The sequence below is a fragment of the Ictidomys tridecemlineatus genome, chromosome 2 (assembly GCF_052094955.1).
Source record: "Ictidomys tridecemlineatus isolate mIctTri1 chromosome 2, mIctTri1.hap1, whole genome shotgun sequence".
NCBI classification, from domain to species: domain Eukaryota; kingdom Metazoa; phylum Chordata; class Mammalia; order Rodentia; family Sciuridae; genus Ictidomys; species Ictidomys tridecemlineatus.
Window position 1 is genome coordinate 119,552,359 of NC_135478.1, and position 23,790 is coordinate 119,576,148.

The 23,790-nt window shown below is 44.7% G+C and overlaps 1 protein-coding gene across 5 annotated transcripts in view; it reads right to left on the reverse strand.

Moving 5' to 3' along the window:
- Ascc2 (activating signal cointegrator 1 complex subunit 2) overlaps nucleotides 1–23,790 on the reverse strand; it is a 42,820-nt gene that overhangs the window by 10,029 nt on the left and 9,001 nt on the right. For 2 of the 5 annotated variants that reach the window (XM_005336065.5, XM_040291969.2), the window contains 13 exons: nucleotides 20,869–21,027; nucleotides 20,344–20,514; nucleotides 18,829–18,958; nucleotides 13,817–13,884; nucleotides 12,495–12,605; nucleotides 11,273–11,385; nucleotides 6,497–6,571; nucleotides 5,509–5,616; nucleotides 5,214–5,282; nucleotides 4,923–4,997; nucleotides 3,166–3,358; nucleotides 1,411–1,625; nucleotides 388–507 (listed from right to left, as the gene is read on the reverse strand). In XM_005336065.5, coding sequence (XP_005336122.1) covers nucleotides 388–507; nucleotides 1,411–1,625; nucleotides 3,166–3,358; nucleotides 4,923–4,997; nucleotides 5,214–5,282; nucleotides 5,509–5,616; nucleotides 6,497–6,571; nucleotides 11,273–11,385; nucleotides 12,495–12,605; nucleotides 13,817–13,884; nucleotides 18,829–18,958; nucleotides 20,344–20,514; nucleotides 20,869–21,027 — 1,607 coding nt within the window. Of the gene's footprint in view, nucleotides 1–387; nucleotides 508–1,410; nucleotides 1,626–3,165; nucleotides 3,359–4,922; nucleotides 4,998–5,213; nucleotides 5,283–5,508; nucleotides 5,617–6,496; nucleotides 6,572–11,272; nucleotides 11,386–12,494; nucleotides 12,606–13,816; nucleotides 13,885–18,828; nucleotides 18,959–20,107; nucleotides 20,127–20,343; nucleotides 20,515–20,868; nucleotides 21,028–23,790 lie in introns of those variants that run through there. The other 3 variants (XM_013363228.4, XM_040291970.2, XM_040291971.2) reach the window with 2 other exon arrangements.

The window sequence follows — 23,790 nt, forward strand, 5'->3', positions numbered from 1 at the left end:
CACCTCGGAAAAGCTCATTCAGTGCAAATCCTTGATTTTCTCATTTTGTCACAGCCTGGGGAATATCAGGTCAAACAGTAGCTTCTGGGAAGCACTGTCCAATTCTACCACCCAGAATGTCAATGGTCAATACATCAAAAGATACAATAACAAGGGAAGAGAGGGACATATTTGGCCCATCTGTCCTTTTGCTATTAACAAGGATTCACCAACAATCTTTCTGCACAGCCAGAACCTGAAGCACAGTCATTAGAGAACCCATTCCTATCTGCTGGGAGTGCCCAGGGCCAGGCTTTAAAGGGACCCCTGAGCCCACACCCCAGAGGCCAGTTCTGTAAAGATGGGCTCTTTTGTTTCTCCAGCTTCCCTAGGACCCAAGGCACTCACCTCCTGCCCTTGTGCACTCGGCTCAGGTCCACTGAGTCCCTGCTGAACACATCAAACTCATCATTCTGGAAGATGTTGTGACGAGATGTCAGCAGGGGAGTGGGGTCTGGATTCACCTGTCTTGGGGTATAGGACAGAAATCCATTTAGGGGACCCTGCATACCTTGGTCCTATTCCCCACTGCCATTCTATCCATCAGATTTTTCACTCCCTTCAATTGCCACACCTAGGAAACAAGCTGAAAACCTTTAACAGGGAGACAAGGCCCTGCCCCATCTGGGCCTGCCTGAGAACACAGCCACCCTGCAAATGAAGCTCCCCCTCAGTCCTAAGGGACCCCACACAATGATTTTCATTTTATCTCTTAAAAAAAGCTCCACCCTCACTGAATGCTCACAATGGCCCTAAGAAATAGGGAGTCATAGATTGGTCAACCTCTTTTTTTTTTTCTTTTTTCTTTTTTGGTACTGGAGATTGAACCCAGGGTTCTATGAGTGCTAAGCACATGCTCTGCCACCGAGTTATACCCTAGCTCTTTGTGCCTCAGCACCCTCATCTGTAAAATGGGGGCCAAGGAATCTGAGAAACTTGACCAAAGGCACAGAGCTAATTTCACTCTTTCATTCAGTAAACATTATTTGTTCATGGAAGAACCACTCAGTGATGCTCTTAACAGTGGGCCAAAGTCCGAAAGGGTAGGGGTGATGGGTATAAGAAGAGCTTTGACATCTTCTTTTAGAAATCTACCAGTGTGTCTGTAATCCGTCTTCCCACAACACACAGCAGGGACATCCAAGTATGCACTGAGAACTTTCTGGGGGGCCTTGGGTTTTGTGTTTCCCCAAAGAGGATTCCCAAAGAGGATAATTTAACATTAATTAAATTGTTGGGAAACTCTGCTGTGGGGAAGAGAGAACAAGATGAGTCCTGGGGCACCAGGGAAGAAAGAGTAGGAGGCAGAGAAAAAGGCCCCAGCCCTGAGGCAGATAGGCCCTGGGGCCTCCTCCCACCTGTCTCTCCTACCTGTCTAGGCTACGGTCCAGCTGGCTGAGGGCAGGGGCCAGCCGCTCCTCCAGGATGTTGTTGATCACCTGTTCTGGGTCATAGGAGTAATGTTCTAGGCAGGCCAGGATGAAGCCTTCCCCAAGGTCTGGCAGCAGGTCCTTCACTTGAGAGATGAGTGAGTCCAGCTCCACGCCACACACGGCAGGGCCCGGGGCAGCCGCTGCACCCATGCACTGTAGTAAGAGCCAGAGTGAGGGAAGGGAAGGTGAAGCCCAAGGGTGACAGCGTGACAGACTCCAAACAGCACTGTGGGATCTTGATCTTAACTGAGTGACTCAAGTCTCTCTGAGCTTCCATTTCCTCCTCAATGAAAGTGGGACTCTTTAAGATTTACTGGCTGAGCTATTTCTAGCTGTGTGGATTTGGGTAGGTACTTCCTTCTTTGAACCTGTTTCCTCTTTATAAAGCAACATACTACGACTCACCTCATGGGGTTGTTTCAAATGGTTCAAAGAGAAAATGCTCATAAACCTGGTGTAGACAAGGGATTCCATAAATGTGTTCTACTAAAGATCCTTTACCAATTCTTTTTTTTTTTGGTGGTGGGGTACTGGGGATTGAACTCAGGGGCACTCGACCACTGAGCCACACCCCCAGCCCTGTCTTGTATCTTATTTAGAGACAGGGTCTCACTAAGTTGCTTAGTCTCTTATGACTCCTGAGCCACTGCGATTATAGGCATGTGCCACTGTGCCTGGCTCTTTACCAACTCTTAACAAGATGGATGATGTTGGAAGGAAATAGCAACCACCAGGCAAGGTTTGTGGAGTTTTCCTTTTTAATTATGTTCTTTTCAATAAGGGGGATTCATTTTATATACTATTCAATGTGGAAAAAAGTCTTTTTATAGTGTGGCTCAGTAGTTAGCACTTGGCTAGCATGTGTAAGCCCTGAGTCTAATCTCCAGCACCACAAAATAAATAATAATATAGATCCTCCATAACTCAGATAAAAAGACAAATGGGGAAAAGGATGGGAAAAGGTAGAGGGGGTTGCGATTCTCCAAGGCTCTGGGAGAATCATGGAGCATGGGGCCTCACAGGAAGAAGAGCCTCAGTTATTAATGGGCACCAATGTCCAACTGGGCTCAGATGTGGGCACTGCATCTATCCCCACCTTACAGATGAGGAACTGAGGCTCAACAGGAGTGACAGGCCCAAAGCTACTCATCTGGTGAGTGGCAGAATAGATTACAATCCGAGCAACCTGACCTGAGTCTGTATGGTCTCCATCCCTACATCATGCTATGTTGCAAACAACGTAGGGGGGAGAGTTTTGGAAAAGCCTGGAGAGGAAACACTAGATCTAAAGCCTCCAAACTTGTTCAGTAGAGCCCTGTGATCCCATGAAGGAGCTTTCAAAGATACCATGGGTGGGACCAGGCAGCAAAGGAGCTCTACTTTTACCTGTATGAGGGAGAGCTTGGGAAAGCATTTCACATGGATAAAGCTTCATCTCTTCATTTTATAGAGCGGAAATCGAGACTTCACTGGCTTAAGTGACTTGCTGTCTCTTCATACTCCCTCTAGCTTAGTCTCAGCTTTGGACTCCCTAAAGGCAGAACAGAACTGACTGCAAACTAGAGGCTATCAATTCTAAAAAAAACCTTTACCCTGAGTGCAGGAGTAAAGAAGGAGGTTGGCCCATGCCCTACCCTCAGACAGACCAAGTGGAGCCAGGAAGCAGTGTATAGCACCTCCCCAAGACATATACCTCCACTTCCTCTGAGTTCTCTGGATGTGATGGTGTTTGACTGATTGCCTCTGCTGTTACCGTGACCCCATTAGAATCCCCGTTAGGATCTTCGGCCACTGATGGGTCTTTAGTGTTCATTGCTTTCCTTCTGTCCACCCCTTCCCAAGCGCTCTCCACTGCCTGGAGGATGTAGGCAGTCCGGGTCTCATCCCTGTAAGGCTGTGTTAAGGGCTCTCTTTCTTGGGTCCCATGTCCTTCTCAGCTTTCCCAACTCTGAGGCAGGCAGATTTCTCAGTCTCTCCCCAGGATTCAACCATGTAGCTCTTGCCAGGGGCTTTTGGGGCTGAGCCAGTGGATGTCACTGGTACCTGGGCTGTGTCGGCACTGGGTCAGACAGACCACAGTCATGCTGGCCTTACAGCCCAGTACCTGCCACTCAAAAGAAAGCAGCTCTGGGTAGACGAATCAGGGGCCACCATCAGTGTCAGGTGTTTAAATGAACCAACAGCAATTCTTCTACACTGACCTCCAGGAGGACAGCCAATGGAGCCACTGCCATTGAGCCTCCTGTTCAACTTTGCAGGGCATTCTGCAAAGGCTGGGAACCCAGAGAGGTCCCTAAAGCAAAAACGAATAAGCTATTCCAGATACCCAAATGGCCAACAGGCTTCCTGTCCTTTCTCCCTTTCTACCATCCAAGGTACTGTCAAACCAGAAATCCAACAGTCACCTCCAGTACCCTCACTCCACTTCTAGCGCAAACTCCATCATCCATCCCTGGATGCTGCAGCAGCCTCCTCGCTGGCCCCTGGACTTCCTGTGGTCCCAGACCAGTGTGTTCTTCCTATGCTGGATGGAGCTTTTCTAAAGTATACACCTGACCATGTTACCTGCTTTATAGCTACAGCCTTCCATGCTCCCCAGTATTGTAGAACAGAAACCAAACTTCTCAACAAAGGTCATCTCACGGCTGTGCAGTTCAGCTGGCCCCTATATCATGTGCCATATTCCCAATACCCTCCTGTAAAGACCCTTCAACACACAGCTGCACCATATAATCCACACATGACATCAGTGGGTTCCTCAAAGAAGCCAGTTCTCTTTGCCCTTTAACCCTTGGGAATACCTGCTCTTGCCTTAGCTATTGGTTTGATCATCTCTTATTCCTTCTGTTCTCAGCTTGGGCATCTCTTCCATTAGACACCCTCACCCTGACCTCTGCTAGGTGAAATGCCATCTGAATTCTTTTCTTTTTTTCTTTTTCTTTTTTTGGACTGGAGGCACATCCCTAGCCCTTTTTATTTCTTATTTTGAGACAGGGTCTTGCTAAGTTGCCTAAGACCTCACCAAGTTGCTGAAGCTGGTCTCAAACTTGCCATCTTCTCGTCTCAGCCTCCCAAGTTGCTGGAATATCAGGCATGTGCCACCATGTCTGGTTGAATTTCTTTTACATGATACTCTCTAACTGCCTGTTTACTAGTCTGTCCCTCCTACAATACGGACAATGAGGATAAGCACAAGTCCGACTTGGTCACATAGGCCCAGATACTCAAGAGACACCTAGAAAAAGCGGGGCTGTACCTTCCCTGCATCAAGCATTAGAGCAGTCATCTTTTCTAGAAAAAGCAGGGCTGAGTCCTTGGTAGCCTTTAAAGTTAGCTGGCTGATCCATGAGTTCTGGGACTAACCCTCTTTTTGCCTCTCTGGCTCCCAGGAGGTTGTGTCTGACCTGATCAGGCCAGACCCCATCCCAGAGGGCTGTGGAAGAAGGATACAAGACTGATGAGGCCTGCTGCAGCAAGCTGATGTCTTCAGCCACAGGGAAGAGTGCGTCATAGTCCCGGAGGAACCTGGGGGGCAGAGAGCAGATAGTAGGGACAGGGATGGGACCACAGGGACACTGTTCTACTGCAGGGCTACTCCCCATTTATGTCTATTACCCAACCACCAAGTGTCAGAAACTTAGCGCTGTGGTGAGCATATGGCAAAGGCTCCCCTCTGTAAGGCCTTGTGGGGATTGGTGGGAGAACCATGGTCACTACTGGTCCAAGCTTAGCCACACTTACCTTTTCTCCTGCAGTAAGGAGCTGAAGATCTGAAGGAACTCTTCAATAAAGCCCTGAACATTGTCACAGCTGAAATGAGACACCAGGGAAAAGAGCCCATGCAGTGCAAGATGATCTACAGGTCCCTTCTATACCCACCCTGGTCCTCTGCAAGGCTCTGGCCAATTGGAGGAAAGAGAAATTTTTCTGGGTTTTCTATTTGCTCAGTGAACCTCAGAGCAGGGAAAGAAGCCAAGATAGAGTAATGGGAATGCTCCTGCTGGGTTTGGGGCGGGGGTCTTAGTCCAGGGGTTACCTGCTTTCTAGAATGGGAAGGAGGCAGATCTGGTTCAGGATAATGTGAAAAACTTCCATTAGCTTCTTCTTGGAATGGGAGAGCCTCTGCCACAGGTCACTTAGAAGCCTTTGACAGCAAAGAGAAAAAAAGAAATAGATTAGGAAAGAAAAAGGCACTAAAGGAGCCCCTTCCCAGCAGTTGTGGGTCCTTTCTAGGGAGCTAGCTCCAAGACTGTTTCTCAGTTCAAACAGTGGGTCAGGAACAGGGACTTAATCACAGGGGCAGCCCATCCTATTGACTGCCAGTATTTGGGAACATCGGGTTAATGGACTTAGTGGCCAAGCCGAACTTTAGAACCTTTGTGCACTTAACTCTCTACTTGTTGAAATCTTTCTTCTCAGGTCCTCACACAATTCCTTACAGCATTTACTTCAAAATAAGAGTTAGAGAAGATAATGCTAAGTGAAGTTAGCCAACCCCCAAAAAACCAAATGCCGAATGTTTTCTTTGATATAAGGAGGCTGATTCATAGTGGGATAGGGAGAGGGAGTATGGGAGGAACAGACGAACTCTTGATAGGGCAGAGGGGTTGGAGGGGAAGGGAGGGGGCATGGGGTTATAACTGATGGTGAAATGTGATGATCATTATTATCCAAAGTACATGTATGAAAACAGGAATTGGTGTGAAAATACTTTGTGTACAACCAGAGATATGAAAAATTGTGCTCTATATGTGTAATAAGAATTGTAATGCATTCTGCTGTCATATATAATTAAAAACGTAGTCTTAGTAGGTAAAGAAGTAGCTCAGTGGTAGATTGAGAAATGGAAAATAAAAAATGTAGGGGCCAAGAAGCTGCTAGGTAGGGATGCATGAGCTTGAAGCTACACAGTTCTTGATCCTGCTCCCTTCATTAGTGGAGGGCATGATGAAGCTGGAGAAGGCAGGCCCTGTGCTCAGGCCTCCCTTTCCCACACAATGTTCTTAGTTTTATCCCCGCCTCACTTGCAATCTTCAAGCCTCCTCTTCTTAATTGCAGACTCCATTTCAGGAATTGCTACTTCATAAAAGGAAGCTAGTCTGTGGAAGCACATATGGGCAAAACACCAAATTAGTTCATAAATACCACACTTTGTTAAAAAAACCAAAGCCAATTTAAGGGAGGGGAAAGGCCCTTTTGTTGCTCCCACAACCAGTTTCTTCTGGGACCATGCTGGTGCTTCCCCGAGTCCAACCCAGACTGATTCACGATGCTGATCCCACCAACAACCTCATGGGAATTGGCCTATAGCTGTCCATTCTATCAGAGAACCCAGAGGGACGTCCAGGACTCTCTGAGGTTTGAGAAACATACAAAATTATCATTTTTTCTTGCTCTCTTATAAACCTTTCTTATCATGCTATGGGATATAAAGAAAAAACTTTAGTTTGTGCATGATTTGCAATCTTTATTTTACTTTTTATCTTTTTTGTGGTGCTGGGGATTGAACCCAGGGCCTTGTGCATGTGAGGCAAGTACTCTACTAACTGAGCTATATCCCCAGCCCATGATTTGCAATCTTTTTTTTTTAATTTTTTTTTTTTTAGTTGTACATAACACAACCTTTATTTTATTTATTTATGTGGTGCTGGGGATGGAACCCAGTGCCTCATACATGCAAGGCAAGCTCTCTACCGCTGAGCCACAACCCCAGCCCCATGATTTGCAATCTTTAAAAACTGTTTTAATATGAAAATGTCAACCCGATATTTGTATTTGTTCAAAACAGACTAAATGTGCTCATGATTTAAATGTCTCCACTGGTTTATAAGTTAATTCAGTTAGAATTATTTCTATAACTCTTATAAAATAAAATAAAAATTATATATGTAAACTCAGTTGGTGTACGCCTGTAGTCCCAGCAATTAAGGAGGAAGAGGAAGGATCACTTAAGCCCAGGAGTTCAAGACCAGCCTGGGTAACAGGTAACAGCCTGGGTAACAGGAGAGACCCTATCTTGAGGGAAAAGGGAAATAAACAGGAATCTTTCAGATAGAGAAAAAGGTTGCAGTGGAAGGAAGGCTGTTTTAGGTAGGCAAAGTGAAGCATGTAGAGGCCTGGAGCCTGGGGAGTGTCGGGGAGTGAAGCAGGACAGCAGGAAAAGGAGCTGGTAACCATGAGAGATGATTCCAGTTAGTAGAAGGAAGATTGCGAGGAGCTGTGAAGTGCTGGCAGGCGTGGGACAGTCGAAGCCATGGGAGGCTTTATCCAAAGGATCCTGCTGGGGTGAAGAAAGACATGGAGAAGAATATAGGGCAGGGAGGGAGACCACTTTGCCCACTTGGCACCATGAGTATCTTCCTTGTGAAGTAAGAAAGGGGGCACAGGCACAGGCATTCCCAGGATAGTGTGAAGGGGCTGGCAACCTACATGTTGCCAGACACTGGCCTATTCTCAGTGGCCTCTGGTTGTCACTCTTGCTGGGCGTCTCTTTCTACTATTCTCAGCAGCTTCTGGGATTTGCTCAACTCCACCTACCCATCCATATATTCATCTATTCTGTCATTTACTTACCCATTCAACAAAACATTTATCTAGTGCTGACACGTGCCAGAGATGGCAGCTGGTGTTCTGCCCTCCTTGGTCTCCTCTGTTTGTGAAAAATGAGACACTAGGATTGATCAGCCTCCCAGATAGAATAAAGTGCTGATCAGCATTTCCCCCTCAAAAAGGGGGTAGGTCTGTAGCTGTCCACTTGGGGGAAAAAAAAAAAAAGATATTTTTTCCTCATGATAAAAGCAACACATGCTGATAGGAAATTTGGAAAATACACAAAGTAGAAAATTAAAATCACCAAGAGGATTTTACTGTTCTTGGAATTTTGTGCCCTGTGTGTTTTCACTTATCAGAAGATTTTCCCATTTTGTTAAAACATCTCCCTAAATGGGGTACAGATGTCTTTTGAAGGTCTTTGGAGATGGAGGTAAGTTTTAGAAGGGTAGATTTTTTTTTGTGAGGAGCTGTGGAGGTAGGGAAGAGCCACCACCCATCTTGGTGAGGGGGAAGAAAGGAAACACTTTGACCGAAAGTAACTCTGCCTTTGACCCACAAATAGCCTGTGGCTGGCCCAGCCTGTTCCAGCTGTGCTGAAGGCCAAGAACGGCTGCTGGCAAATGCAGTGACCTCTGACTGCTTTCTGGAAAGGACTGGAGTCACCCATGCAGCTCTGTTGCTCCTCCCTCTTTCACCTTCCTCCTCTTCCTTCTCACATCTACCCAATGTATCCCTATTATGTCTCTCTTGGCCTTTTAACTTTGTGAATAAATAATATATTCACATGGTTCAAAACTCAAAAATATAATATATACTGTGAAAAGTCTCCCTTTCCCAATTCTGTTCCCTATACACAACTACTGCCACTAGTCCTTTTGTGGAATTTTCTAAAGATGCATTTATACATGCATATATAAACAAATATTCACATTATATATCACCGCCTTTTTAACTGCTGGGGATCAAACCCAGGGTCTGAGCATGCTAACAAGTGTTCTACCACTGAGTTATACCCCCAACCCTCTCCCAGCTTTTTAAAAATTGAATACTGGCAAATTATAAGTACTATACATGTTATTTGCCTTTTACTGTTTTATTTAATGGCAGGGCTGTGGCAGTGCGTAAAACGCCTTCAGTATGGATGGGTAGAATTTCACTGTACACACTTGGATACCAGACCCCACAGATGGATCTTTAGGTTTTTTCAATTTTTTGCTATTACAAGAAATGCTACCCAGAATAACTTTGCACCTTTGCAGATATATCTGAGCAATAATTCCTAGAAGTAACATTGTAGGGGCAGATGGTATGTGAATCTTTTAACTCTCAGAGATCATGCCAAATCACCCTACATAGAGGATGTTCCAATTTACCCTCCCACCAGCAATGTATCCTGGCAACAACTCAACCTGCCAGGGCCAAAGTGCCCTCTTTGTCCTCTTCTGGTGCCAGGCCTAGTAGGGCCTGCCTCTTTTGGCTTAGTTATCTTATGGTACGTATGGTACTGAAATAAGATAGATTGCCAGAAACCAGTCAAAGGATAGACAAGTGGTTGCAGAATACCTGCTATAAATTCAGCACTGACCGAGGCACTTAAGCTTCAGTTCAGGCTTTGGGAAGCTTAAGACATTTGGAGGAAGAATTACATCATAGAAAAGAGGCAGTTGTTGGGCTAGGGTTGTGGCTCAGTGGTAGAGTGCTTGCCTAGCATGCATGGGGCATTGGGTTCGATCCCCGACATCACATATAAATAAACAAGTAAAATAAAGGTATCATGTCCATCTACAACTAAAAAGAAATATATATATATATATATGTATATATATATATATATATATATATATATATATATATATATGTATGTGTGTGTGTGTATAAAAAGAGGCAGTTGCATTTTCAATTACCAGAGCAGCGTATTCTATGTGTAGCACATCTGGTTCTAGGAAGAAGGAATCCCATGTGTGAGCATGACCAGGAAGCACACAGGGAGGAGGTGGACCTGGAATACTACATGGCAAGGAGGAGTGGAAGGAGAGAGAGGAAGAAAGATAGGTAGGGGAACAGATAGAGGAAAAGGAGAGCCATGACCTAGGGTTAGCCTGAGAGAAAGAGAGAGAGGGCTTTGGAAGTGCTGATCTTTAGGAGGATGGTGAGGGACTGTGTAGCTGGAATGAGGAGTTTGAATTTGAGTTGGGAAGGGGCGGATGTGAGGTGGCCAAGGTGAGAAGCCAGGTATAGATATACCCCAAAGAGCTGCTAATAGTTGTTCATTTTTATTATTAGTATAATTATAATTATTTGAAAATGACTTCGTATGTATATATTTTTATATACATACGAATTTTTATATATTTTATATATTTTACATACACACATATGTGTGTGTGTAGATATATATATATATATATATATTTTTTTTTTTTTTTTAACTTTTTTTTAAAAAACAAAAACAAAAAAAAGATCTATGCTATGTTGCTATGTTGCCTAGGCTGGCCTCAAACTCTTGGGCTCAAGAAATCCTCCTAATCAGCCTACTGAGTAGTAGGTATTAGAGGTACGCATCTGGTTCCCTGTTCATTCTTTTTTTCTGGGTACCAGGGATTGAATTCAGGAGCACTCAATAACTGAACCACATTCCATCCCTATTTTGTATTTTATTTAGAGACGGGTCTCACTGGGTTGCTGAGTGCCTCACTTTTGTGAGGCTGGCTTTGAATTCAAGATCCTCCTTATGGGGAAAGAGCCATTAAGCAAGTATTTCAGAAGGGCACATGCCAGGTGCTGTAGGAGCAAATAATTTTACCTTTCTGAGGCTCCGTTTCCTTAGCCTCTGAGACACTGGGATTATAGGCATGTGCCACGGTGCCAGGCTTCCTATTCATTCTTCAAGGGTCATTTTGAGATTCCAGTCAGGAGCACCTCTGGGGTCTTCTTGTGTGTTCTCCCCTGAGCTAGACCATTTTGTCTTGATTGTCACTCCCTGAGTCTGCCCATCAGAGGGGCTTTGAAACAAAGCAGAATTGAAACTGCCCTCTTCTTATGTTTTCCACCTTCTTTGTACTGTTCTTAGATAAAATTGGTAGTGCTCCTAAAATATACACTACACATGAACAAGAAGCTGTATCTGTCTTCCTCACTGTGGCATCCCCAAGCTGGAAGCGGGACTGGCACATTCTAAGAAACTAGTAAATGTTTGTATGAGTACCTGGGACCAGAGTCTATTTCAACAGCCAAAATTCCTGCTGTACCTGTAACAGAAGTCGTGTTTCTGGAAGGTCTGGCAAGCCAAAGGGAAGATATCCAGAAAGGCCCAAAGTGTAGTGCAGGTATCACAAAGGTAGAGAACAATGTCCTTTAATTCCTGTTGCCAAAAGAAAACACTGCATTATTCTTCTCCACCTCATAGACAGCTCTGCAGAGGATAGAGGCACAGCTGACAAAGTCAGGATTCCCAGCAGGCAGAAAGTTGCTAAGGGGAAAAGGAAAGAGAACAGTAGAGGCCCCAAGCACAGCCTGGCTGATTCATCTCTTAAGAATGCCAATGTGGGAGAGCCAGCTAGCCTCCCAATCCAGGGGTCTTGCTACTACAGTCACAGTAGGTCTCCACCTGGTGATGGCTAGGGTTACTTCTATTTTAAGATAAGAGTCTCTCTTCTAATCTCCTCACGACACCTCTGGTCCCACAAAGAGAAGGCATATCCTAATGAGGAAAAGAATATCAAGACCAGCTTTCCTCACGTTTTGAAGAGGGTATACAGGACATGGGATGCTTGCTTATTCATTGATTCTCACAACTACTCTAAGAAGTAGGCTGGGCAGCTATTAGGATCTCCACTTTAGAGCTAAGGAAACTGAGCCTCAGAAAAAGGTAAAATGATTTGTTCCCATACCACTTGGCATGTGCCCTTCTGAAACACTTGCTTAATGGCTCTTTCCCCACCAGATTGCAAGCTCCAGGAGTGCTGTCTACGGCTGCCTTGCTGTTCTGTCTCCAGTGCTTAGCACAATGCCTGAAACATGTCCCAGGTTCCTTAAATATCTGCCTTCTGTCTGTCATCTTCATTAGACTCCTAAGTTCTGCCAGAGCAGGTGCTGTGTCTGCTTTTGCTTACTGCTTTACCTCCAGGGCCTGGTCCATGCTGGGTGCTGAATAAATGACTGGCTCAAGGAATAAAGCATGAATGAGCCTACTGAGTTGAACTAAGTGAGGACTACTCCCTCTCCTTTGAATTCTAGTTTCCTGTTCTTGCCAGTACCCTATAAATAAGGCTCCCAGAAAAATGCAAGCCTGCTGAAAACATTCTTCACCTGTGTGAGGGGAAGAACCAGCTGCTCGCTGGGTTATAGAAGTTGTGAGTAAAGGAAGAAGCCACTGGGACCTCTATCATGGCAATCTTCCTTACCTTGGAGCAGTTAGGCTCTGGCTACAAGGACTCAATAGAAAGAGAATGGGCTGGAGGACAATCTTACCAGGAGCGGCATGTCGCTGGGGGTCAGCCGGCTCTTCTCCTCAAGCTTCTGTGGTGTGGTGCTGGCCCCTTCCCCTTGCAAACCACAGTGCTGGAGGATATTGCTGAAGACCTGTGAAAGGCAAGAAGGGACTCTCATGTCCTGTTGAACCATCATCTGAGACCCCCCCACCCCCACCCCACACTCACAGCCAGGGACAAGTGATTTGAAAACTGCCTTGAATCTTGGAAATATATCATGTTCCTGGATACCAACTGAGACAATGACCTTCTCAGAGAATGGGTTAGAGTAATCTAAGTAGGGAACGATGAAACCATCCTTCTTACAGGACTGTGGAAAGAATTAAAACTATTACATGTGGGGTTGGGATGTGGCTCAGTGGTAGAGTGCTTGCCTAGCATGAGTAAGGCCCTGGGTTTGATCCCCAGCACACAAAACAAACAATTAACCAACATGTATGTGAAGCCCTGACAATTCTGCAGATATGATGTGACTGGATAGGCTGGGCAAGTATATGATAAGGAATTTTTGATATACTGTCAGCAATAAATAATGGATTTTTGGATCCCTTGTAGATGGATATTTATGAGAGCCATTTTGAAATAAAATACAAATCAACAGTGAGGGGGAAAACAGAGACCATTGTAAAATCAGGCAAATATTGAAGTGACAATGCTGGCTTTAAGTAGGCTAGCATGTGACTATTCCCAGGGTTATTGAGAATGGCAGGCATTTCTTGGTTGTGGGATTATGGGAAATAGTAATATTCTTATTTCTGATTTTTAACATATCCCACATTTTCTATAATGAACACTATTTTTTCATGAAATGATTTTGTAACTTTAAAGCTCCTTTTGAGAAGCATAGGTCACTTAGAGGGATATCCTTAGAGTCATTTGGCAAACAACACAGAATGCAAACCAAGCTCATTTTGTATGAGAGTCAGGCAGCTCTTAGATTTCAGTCCTTTTAAGAAGGGGAAAGGGGACTGGGGTTATGGCTCAGCGGTAGAGCACTCGCCTAGCACATTCGAGGCCCTGGGTTCGATCCTCAGTACCACATATAAACAAATAAAATAAAGGTATTGTGTCCACCTATAACTAAAAAATAAATATTAAAAAAAAAGAAGGGGAAAGGGAGAATTTGAAGGGGTGTGGTCAGGGGTAAGACAAAGAGACCATCTGGGGAGATGGGTCTAGAGAGGGACGCTGGGAATAAACATTTTTCCCTGGCTCTTCCAAAAAAGCCAAAGAACACCATCGAGTGGGGAGGGGGTCTGTCTCCTCAATTCACTTCCCCTAGCTAGGGCTGAGAGCTGGTACCTGAAGGATAGTGGGCATGGTTTCATCCAGGTCATTATAATAATTTGGCTGCTGAGTAAAGATGTTTCCTGGAAAGAAAAGAGAAAGGTAAGGAGTGGGGAAAGGTAGGAAGGAATGGAGAGGCTACATTGTAAGCATGTTGTGTGACCTTTCTCCCTTTTCCTAAGCCTCTCTGTGGCTGTGACCTAAGATGAGTCCTGGCCTCAGGCCCTGCTACACTGAGGTTTGGTTCAGATTAGTGACTTCCCCAAGTTTGGAGAGAGACCTTGATCAGTACAATTTAACCCTTTAAGTACCACTGCCTAGCGAATTATGTTTTTAAAAGAGCTGCTCTGATCAAACCAGCTCACCCTGCTATCCCCAGGGAGTGATCATACTTAGGCACCATGCCACGTATGACAGCATGGGCTTTGGAAGTGGGCAGTCATCCAGGAAAATTAGGAAATATGATCTCCTTGTTCAAGAAACCTGAATGCAACAATCCAGTTCTTGCCAGGCCACACCTGCAAAATGTGAGCAGACTGCAGGGAGAAATTTCTCTGGAAATTCTCTTACCTTTTGCTTTTGAATATGCTACCATCCCAATCCATCCTACTCCAAAGCAAGAGGCCTGGGAAGGACCTGGAGGTGGACTTAGTGCACATTTGTGGTTGTTCCTGTAAGATGGAGCTCATCTCCAAGTGTTTACTATTCTCCAACTGCTGCTGCTGTGCATGCGTAGGTTAGAGCATATGGCCACTGGAACAGAAACCGAGTGTTCCACTGCCCAAATGGTGAAGGAGGGAGAAAGGGTGGAGAAGACAGATAGATGAGGACAAGATGATAAGAAATGCCAATGCCCTTAAGAGGCCAGGGTTCTTCATCTCACTGTAAGCCTCATATTTAAGGCTGTGGTCAGATGTTCTGTCTCTGGGAAGGTCTGTCCATGGTTTCCTTATTGATAACCTTGATCTCAGAGTATCCAAAAACGAAAAAGATCAAAGGCCAGATGGGGCTGGATGAGTAAGCAAGTCACTAGGTAGCTGGACTTTCTGGCAACACTTCCTGGATGCCACTTTGTTCTTTGATTCCAAAATGCTGAGTTTCACCAGCCTGGGCTTGCTCAGAGCCTCCCACCTTCAGATGGGCGCCGATCCTTCAACCTCTGAAGGTGCCCCTGGACCATCTATACCTGCCCTCCTCCTCCAGACAGGTAAGAAATACCTGAGCTATCCCCCCACCAACCTCTGATCTTCCTTGAAAATGCTCCTGTTCTGATGGTCAAGGTCAAGTTTGAACTCCTGACCATGAGCATGAAAGACCCTGTGAGCTCTGGCACCCTGCTGGCATCCTGGGCAATCCTCTCTCCATGCCCTGCATTGCAGTCTTCCCATACTCCATCCCCACTCAGACAACAAGCTCTGTCCCCTCCCTTTCCCTGGAATGCCCTTCAGAGATAATTCTACTATAAAGCAGGTGTCCTCACCTCCAGGCATTGCCTCCCGACACAACAAGAGACAGGCAACAGGAAAAGTCTCCTCCCACAACCCCTAGGGCCACACAGTGTTCTCCCTGGCATTCTGACCACCTGGCGCGGGGAAGACACTTTCTCATAAGCCTGCCAATGCTAAAGCCTGAGAAACAGTGATGTTTTTCAAGCATTAAGATCACTCAAATTACCTAAAGTGGTGGCACACACTTGTAATCCCAGCAACTCAGGAGGCTAAGATGGGAGGATCACAAGTTCAAGGTCAGCCTCAGCATATCAGTGAGGCCCTCAGTAACTTAATGAGATCGTGTCTCAAATTTTTAAAAATTTTTAAGAAGGACGAGATGTACCTTAGTGGTAAAGTGTCTCTGTGTTAAATCTCCAACACCAAAAAAACCAAAATTCACTCAAAGTTTCTTGCAGCATCTGAGTCCCTTTTCACTCTTTTATCTTATTCCAATGACAGTGAAAATCTCTCTCATTTTTGATCTCTTAAAGAAATAATAAAAAGGTAGGGGTCTGCAGTGACAGGCTTTGAACTGCCTCTTCTCAGGTGAAAGCAGTTCAGAAACCCAGGGGGAATGAGAGATTCTGCCAAGCAGATCAGTGCAGTCCATGAAAGGGCTAAGACCCAGTTAACTCCTGGTGTACAAAGCAGCCTCAAGAGACTAACTGAAAGGCCCTGTGTTCAAAATTACACTTGCTGTTTCACAATGCCAGCCTCAAAGTTTAAAAAAAAAAAAAAGGGCAGGGTAAGGACTGGGTTTGTGCCCTTACGATAATCATCAAGTTCCCATTCTCTTGCCTTCTCTCCCTTATCAATCCTCTTAGGAGTAATTGCTTTGCTCAAGAATTTTGTGGTACTAAAAGTGGCTGCTTCTTGTGCCTTCTGTTCAAAGGTTGAAAAGACAGCTGCCACGTGTGTGCATATGTGTGCAAGAAGGAGTGTGAGAACCAGATATGGTGGTTCACACCTGTATTCCCAGAAGCTCAGGAGGCTGAAAGAGGAGGATTGTGGGTTCAAAGCCAGCCTCAGCAACAGAGAAGTGCTAAGCAACTCAGTGAGACTCTGTCTATACATAAAATACAAAATAGGGTTGGGGATACAGATCAATGGTAGAGGGACCCTGGGATCAATCCCCCAGTACCAAAAAAATTCTACAAAATCTGAAAGACTGGCCAGGTACAGTGGCACACACCTGTAATTCCAGCAGCTCAGGAGGCTGAGGCAGGAGTTCAAAGCCAGCCGAATCACAAGTTCAAAGCCAGCCTCAGCAAAAGTGAGTTGCTAAGCAACTCAGGGAAACCCTGTTTCTAAATAAAATACAAAAATAGGGCTAGAGATGTGGTTCACTGGTTGAGTGCCCCTGAGTGCAATCCCCAGTATCAAAAACAAACAAACAAACAAAAAACCAAAAACAATTGAAAGACTGGTGATCCCAGCAGCAGGCAGAACTTTCTTGCTTCACTCCCACCATGACATCTCCCCCTAGATTCACAGCCATCTTACCCCTACGATGACTTTGCTTCTACTTATAACCCAGGTCCCCCAACCACCACCTCTTAAAAGTCCTTCTTCTGCAATCAACATATTTTTCTCTAGAACTGTTAAGACTTTTCTTTCCAGTGACCTCACTGAGCCCTGCTTTAATCTGCTTCCCGGAGGTACTTTCCTGCTCCAGTAGCCAATCAGCGGATGCACCTGCCTCCTATGAGGCCCCCGGTCTCCACCCTGCACACTTGTATTCTCCTAGATTAATCTTGTCACCAGATGGCTCCTTGCCTTGCTCCAAGCTCCTGGAGGCTTGATGGTCTCATCACAATAAGAACTCACTCACCAAGTTCTTGCCAGTCACTGTGCTACACATGTGACTCATACTTACCCTTCTATTTAATTTCCATGACCACCTTATGAGGAAGGTATCAGTTTTCCCTTTCTCCAGATGAAAAAACTGAGGCTTCCAGTGGCTCATTGACTTGGTTAAGTGGACCGAACCAAGACTACAGCTGGGATGAGAACTGAACAGTTCAACTCTGGGGCTGTCCATCTTCGTCACTTAGCAATACTGCTCTTCCAGTGCTGAAGCTTGGCATGGAGCCCTGCCAAATGGTGCTGGCTTCTCCCTCCCATCTCCTGGTATTACTCTCCTGGAACGCTTAACTCTAACCAAACTAGTAATTGTTTTCCTAACTAGTCACACCTACTGTTGTTCACTCACCCATCCTCTCAGTCTACAGTAAAATTATTACAGATCTTTCCAGGGGGGGGCGGAAATAACTAATAATCAGTTAAGAACCAAAGGTATTCCAATGAAATGGCTGGATACAAATTTCATATATGTAATGATAAATATGTCTTCTGAAAAAATATAGAGTCAGAACTGGGGATATATAGCTCAGTTGGGAGAGTGCTTGCTTTGTGTGTACAAGGCCCTGGGTTCAATCCCCAGTGTTGCCAAAAAAAAAAAAAAAAGACCGGAAGGAAAAAAATAGTTGCAGTAATTTGGTAACTGTTTCCCTGTTTTTTTTTTAATGCTTTATCTCCTTCCAAAATTTTCTACACTAACATACCTTAATTATTAGGAGGAAAAGAAAAAAAGGAAAGAAGGAAGTAGGAGAAAAGGAGGGAGGGTGGGAAAAGGAAATGAGGGAGACCATCACAAGGGATAACTCAATTTTGTAAAAAGATATTTAGAAAATTGTTCTGTGTCCTACAATCTCAGGGTGAGGAGGGCTGACAGGGATGTCCAGATGCACACTTCTCTGTGCCAAGCACAACACCCTGCACAGGCTGCAATCAAAGAGGAATCCACTGGGGCACTCCCTCTGTCATCCCACCAACGCTTCCATTTCTGATTGAACCTTCAACCCACTGCCGCCTGACAGAATCCAACTGCTAACATTTGTTCCTTTTTCAAACCAGAAGATGGGAACTCTGTCCCCATCTTCTCTCAACAATATTGCAAATTGTGCCATTTTTGAGGTAGCCCCATCCATCATCCCTGAAGCAAGCAACAGAAAGAACAAGAACTTGAGGGGCAGGTCTCCATGGCCACATGTCCCAGCATGGCTACTAATTAGTTCTGTGCTCTCAGGCAATTCCTTACAGTCTAACTTCAGTTTCTTCTGTAAGCAGGGAAGATGACAGCACTGGTCTGAAGGCTGCTGGTGTGCTCAGCATGCAAGCGGCCCGGCCATGTGCAAATGAAGGTTAGCTATCACTGCTATTCTGACTCTCACTGCTAAAGTAAACTTCCCCATTCCTGTGATTGTTTGACACCTGGCCTTCCTCTAAGACTCCCAGATCCCTGAGGAACTATCTGGCACACACTTTTTTTTTTTTTTGGTCTCTACTATCTAACCACTACCACCTAGCCACTTCTTTCAGAGTTATCACTCATATATATCTGTCAAGTATTTTCCAATACTACCTATCCCTACTATCTCAAATCCCTTGTCCTACCTAAGCACCAACCTTTGTGACCTCTAATTTGACTCATGGGGCCTTCTCTGGGCATCCCCCCAGGCCCTGCATCCTACTCACCTATCATCTTCTGGAGCAACAGTGAGTTGCCTTTTCCAAAGAGCACACAGAGGTCCAGGATCTTTGGGATATCAAAGAGGAAGTTGTTGTAGAGGATTTCTCCAAACACAGAGGGGGAAAAGAAGTGATCCTAAGGGAAAGGATAAAAGAGAGAAAGAATGGAGACCATATGTTAACACATTGTACAGTTATAGCAAACTCATGAGAAAAAACCTCAGGCCCTTCAGCTGGGGACTGGCTAATCAATGATGATCTGCCCACATGGTGGACATTCATGTCTGAGCAGACCCAGCACAAGTCATTCTCCATTTTAACATAAAAAGAAGTAAACACAGCTGCACGTGGTAGAGCAAATCTGTAATCCCAGTGAATGGGGAGGCTAAGACAGGAAGATCATAAGTTCAAGGCTAGCCTCAGCAAATTAGTGAAACCCTGCTTCAAAATAAAAGCAAAAAGGGCTGGGAATATAGCTCAGTGGTAGAGAAGCCTTGGGTTCAATCTCCAGTTTGGGGGATAACCTAAGTCAGGGGAAAGAAGTCACAACATACTCTGAAACAGACATGGAGGATTTGTTCTGAACACTTACTAGTAAAAGAGCATGATATCTTAGATTTCATAAAAATATTCCAGGGGGGAAAAAAAAGAAAACTCTGGAGAGATAAAATACAAGATGGAGGGGGGGAGGTTGTGGCTCAATGGTAGAGCAGTCGCCTAGCACAAGTGAGGCACTGGGTTTGATCCTCGGCATCACATAAAAATGAAATACAGATATTGTGTGTCCACCTACAACTAAAAAATAAATATTTAAAAAAAATACAAGATGGGGGCTGGGGTCGTGGCTCGGCGGTAGAGCGCTTGCCTCGCACACGCGGGACCCCGGGTTCGATCCTCAGCACCACATACAAAATAAACATGTGAAATAAAGGTGTTAAAAAAAATACAAGATGGACAAAATGTTAGAAATTGTTAAATCTAGGAGAGGAGTACATGGAATTCATTGTATGTGAAAATTTTATATAAATATATGTATATATTCGAAAATTTCCATACTACAAAGTTCTTAAAACAAAGAAAGATTTTTTTTTTCATAGTGCTGAGGATAGAACCCAGGTCCTTGTGCATGCTGGGCAAGTGCTCTCCTATTGAACCATGTTCTCAACCCAGTAATGATTTTTTTTTTTTCAGCAATGATTTTTTGAAAGGGCATACAAGTTCCTTTAAAAAGCCAGAATTAATGACTTTACCCTCTGACGCACAAGAAAAGGTAGGTACACGTCACCTGGCTAAGGGCCCTCGGATCTCATTGATGAAAACACTTGGTGTAATGCAGATGGCCTGGTGAATTAAGAGGATAATAGAGGTGGCACAGATTTCTTCGCCAACAGTGGGAATAAAGGCAGAGGGAAGACAAAGAGGAGACTTGATGCTTCTAAGAGCCTTGCTTCCCAGGGGCAGAGAGTCCACACAGAGGTGTCGGGTGTTGGACGGTGACCTGTCATAGGATCAGAGGCTTACTTTGGATTCCTTGTGAGTGGACATGCGAAGGAAGGTGAGGAAAACGCTTCGATGTAGGTGCTTCTGCATATCAGCAACCTCAGGGGTGGGGGCCACCCACTCATCAAACTTTCTGGGGACATAACGCAGGTAGGAGTCCAGGCACTTTTGCAGGGTCTCGTCAAAGATAACCTAAATCAGGGGACAGGGGAGAGAAAGGATTTATCCCTGAGGCTCACAGGTGGACTGAGCTGGGGCTCATGGCCCATCAGCCCTTGCCCACTGCAAACACTCCAACCCCAGGGGACCAAGGAGGTACGAATGAGCTGAGGGATAAACACAAGTTTCTAAAAATGACACTCTGGAAGGTGTGTAAACATCACTAAGATTGTGATACGAGACGAGCACTCCAAACCACAATTTGCTGTTAAGAATCCAGTGTAACAAGTAGACAAAAAAGCACCTCCTGGGGGAAGAAAAACCACAGCAACCAACCAACGACATGTCATGGGCTTTGTCTTAGCATTAATTTTGATAGAATGTTACCTGGCACCAGAATTTATCGTGAGGCAAGGCCAGGAGCCAGTCGAGGTCATTGGCTACGAAGGTGGCGCGTTCCAGGTACTCCTCCACTAGGGCAGGAATGTTGTCTTTAGGGGGCGGTTTGTATAACACAAAATACCGGTCTGCCTTCTGCTCGGGGTGCTACGGATCCAAAAACCACGTGTTAACGTGGCAGAGGTTAGTCAGCAAGGGCCCATTTGCCAACCCACAGCAATGACAACACTTGGCTGTTCCAACCAGTGACCCTCCAAGGAGCTTTTAAGCATAAAGAACCAAGTGTATCTAACAAAGGGGGCATGGTTGTATCCAGGGAACACGAGACGGTTGTTAAAAACCATGTTTTGGGAGAGTATTTAATGCCATGGGGCCTGGGGAAAGGTTAGGGGAAAAGAAAGCAGGACACAAAACTCTTTAATATAATCAGTTTGGGGGTTATTTTAAGTACATATGTTTGTACACTGGTACAGAGTTTAAAAAACAAAGTTAGGGCAATGAAATCCCAAAGCTAATAGGGGTTATCTCCAGGCTGGAAAAGAGGAGATTGTGACTTGAATATATTTTCCAATTTTTAAACAATGAACTTGTATTATTTTATAAATTAATTTTTAATTATACAAGTGAAACAAGAGTGTCTTTTCTTTCAAAAAATTACAACATGCCCTGGGGTATAACTCAGCGGTAAAGTGTGTGCATGAACCCAGCACTTAAAAAGAAAAAAAAAGGAGCAAAACAATGCTATAGAGAAGGTGAGTCACACCATTCACTGGGTGTCTTGGCAGATCTTTTCTAGGTGTTTACATTAAAATATAGTCATATGAGGACTGGGGTTGTGGCTCAGAGGTAGAGCGCTCTCCTAGCACGTGGATCCTCAGCACCACATAAAAAGATAAATAAAGGTACTGTATCCAACTACAACTAAAAAATAAATATATATTTTTACAGCCATATGCTGTTTGGGTCTGTTTCTTCTTTCTGAAACAAATAACATCATACTGTACATAACACTTTTTTTTTAATAACCAGAAAAAATAAATCTCACTTTTTTTTTTTTTTAAGAAAAGATTCTAATCAAGTAGCTGCAGGTCTCAGCTTAGAGTCACAAGTTCTCTCCTTCAGGCCTTACCATGCCATGAACAAACCTCACTTTGTTCATCATAAAGAAAAGAAGACAGGCTCAGTTTTCACCCCATGAAAGGCCAGGCAACACCTCAGCTGTTATCAATAACAGTCCCCCCAATCTGCGGCTGTTGGTCCAGTGGGTATGGAACAACTGAAACTAATGGATCAGACTCCTCAAGTACCACCCAGGTCTTTCTCCTGCCCAATGCAAATGCTCAAACTGTGAAATCTTTGGGAAAGTCTTTGGGGTCCCAAATACAAATCGGTTGAAAAGGGAAGTCTATTGATGGTAACACATTCAAAACAACTATCTGGAGCCTAAATTTGTTTCCTTGGCTTCCAAGCTTCCCTCTTCCTCCATTCATTGACACTTTGCCTCTCAGGCCAGGCTACTCATTTCCCCAGCACACACACACACACACACACACCCTTGCGATTCTACCTTCCCTCCAATCCTACTAACATTTACTGGGCTCCCACTGGACCAGGTGAGGGCGCATGTGAATAAAAGAATCCAGGTGCTCATAGGGCCCACACTGGGAAAGAAGCACATCTAAGCTACCAAGGGAACACTGAACAGAGGAAGCGACCACTCAAACCTGACAGAGAACACCGGGAACACAGAAGGGAATTAATGCTGCCTAGAGGACAAGGGATGGCTTCCTAGGCAGGTAACATCTGAGCTGAGCCTTAGATGAGAGGAGGTAAAGGACCTTTAGGTGGAAGAAATTACATTTTTTTTATGGAGGCATACAATTGGGACATAAGGGCTGGGGTTGTGGCTCAGTGGTAGAGCGCTTATCTTGCATGCGTGAGATGCTGGGTTCAATCCTCAGCACAACATAAAAACAAATTAAAAAAAAATAAAAAGGTACTGTGTCAGGCTGGAGCTGTGGCTTGGCAGTAGCGCACTTGCCTTGCATATGTGAGGCACTGGGTTCGATTCCCAGCACAGTATATAAACAAATAAAATAAAGGTCTATCAACAACTAAAAAAAATTCTAAAAAAAAAAAGGTATGATGTCCAACTACAACTAAAAAAAATTTGGAAAAATGGGCCATAAAAAGTGCAGAGATTGGGGGGCTGGGGATGTGGCTCAAGCAGTAGTGCACTCACCTGGCATGCACGGGTTGCTGTGTTAGATCCTCAGTACCACATAAAAATAAAACAAAGATATTGTGTCCACTGAAAACTAAAAAAATAAATATTAAAAAACTCTCTCTCTCTTAAAAAAAAAAGTGTAGAGATTGGGCTGGGGTTGTGGCTCAGCGGGAGAGTGCTTGCCTGGCACATGCGAGGCTGTGGGTTCAATCCTCAGCACCACATAAAAATAAATAAAATATTTTTTTTAAAGTGCAGAGATTGCACTGGGTGTTGGGATATGAATTTGGAGAATGCTGGAACCATAATAATGAAAGCCACCATACTGAGGACTTCTCCTGTGCTGGTTGCTGAGTAGGTATGTCCCATAGCCCACTTCTTTTTTTTTAATCTACAACCAGTCAAAAGGGAGATGGTATTCACCCCATTTTACAGAGGAGGAAACAAAGACCCAGTAAGGTTCGGGAACTTTCCCAAGGTCACTGGATTAAGGAGGCAATTGAGGCAGAATTTGAAACAAAGCTTATGCTGTAGATGTACTAAACAATCTATGGAACCCATGTGCTACTCAAGTTTAACTGCTTGTCCTTCTGACCCCAGTTCACCTTCTCCAGGAAGCCTCTCGGACACACACCCTGGTTGGAATAGTTCACCTGAGCTCCCTACAACTCCCCGCACCTGCA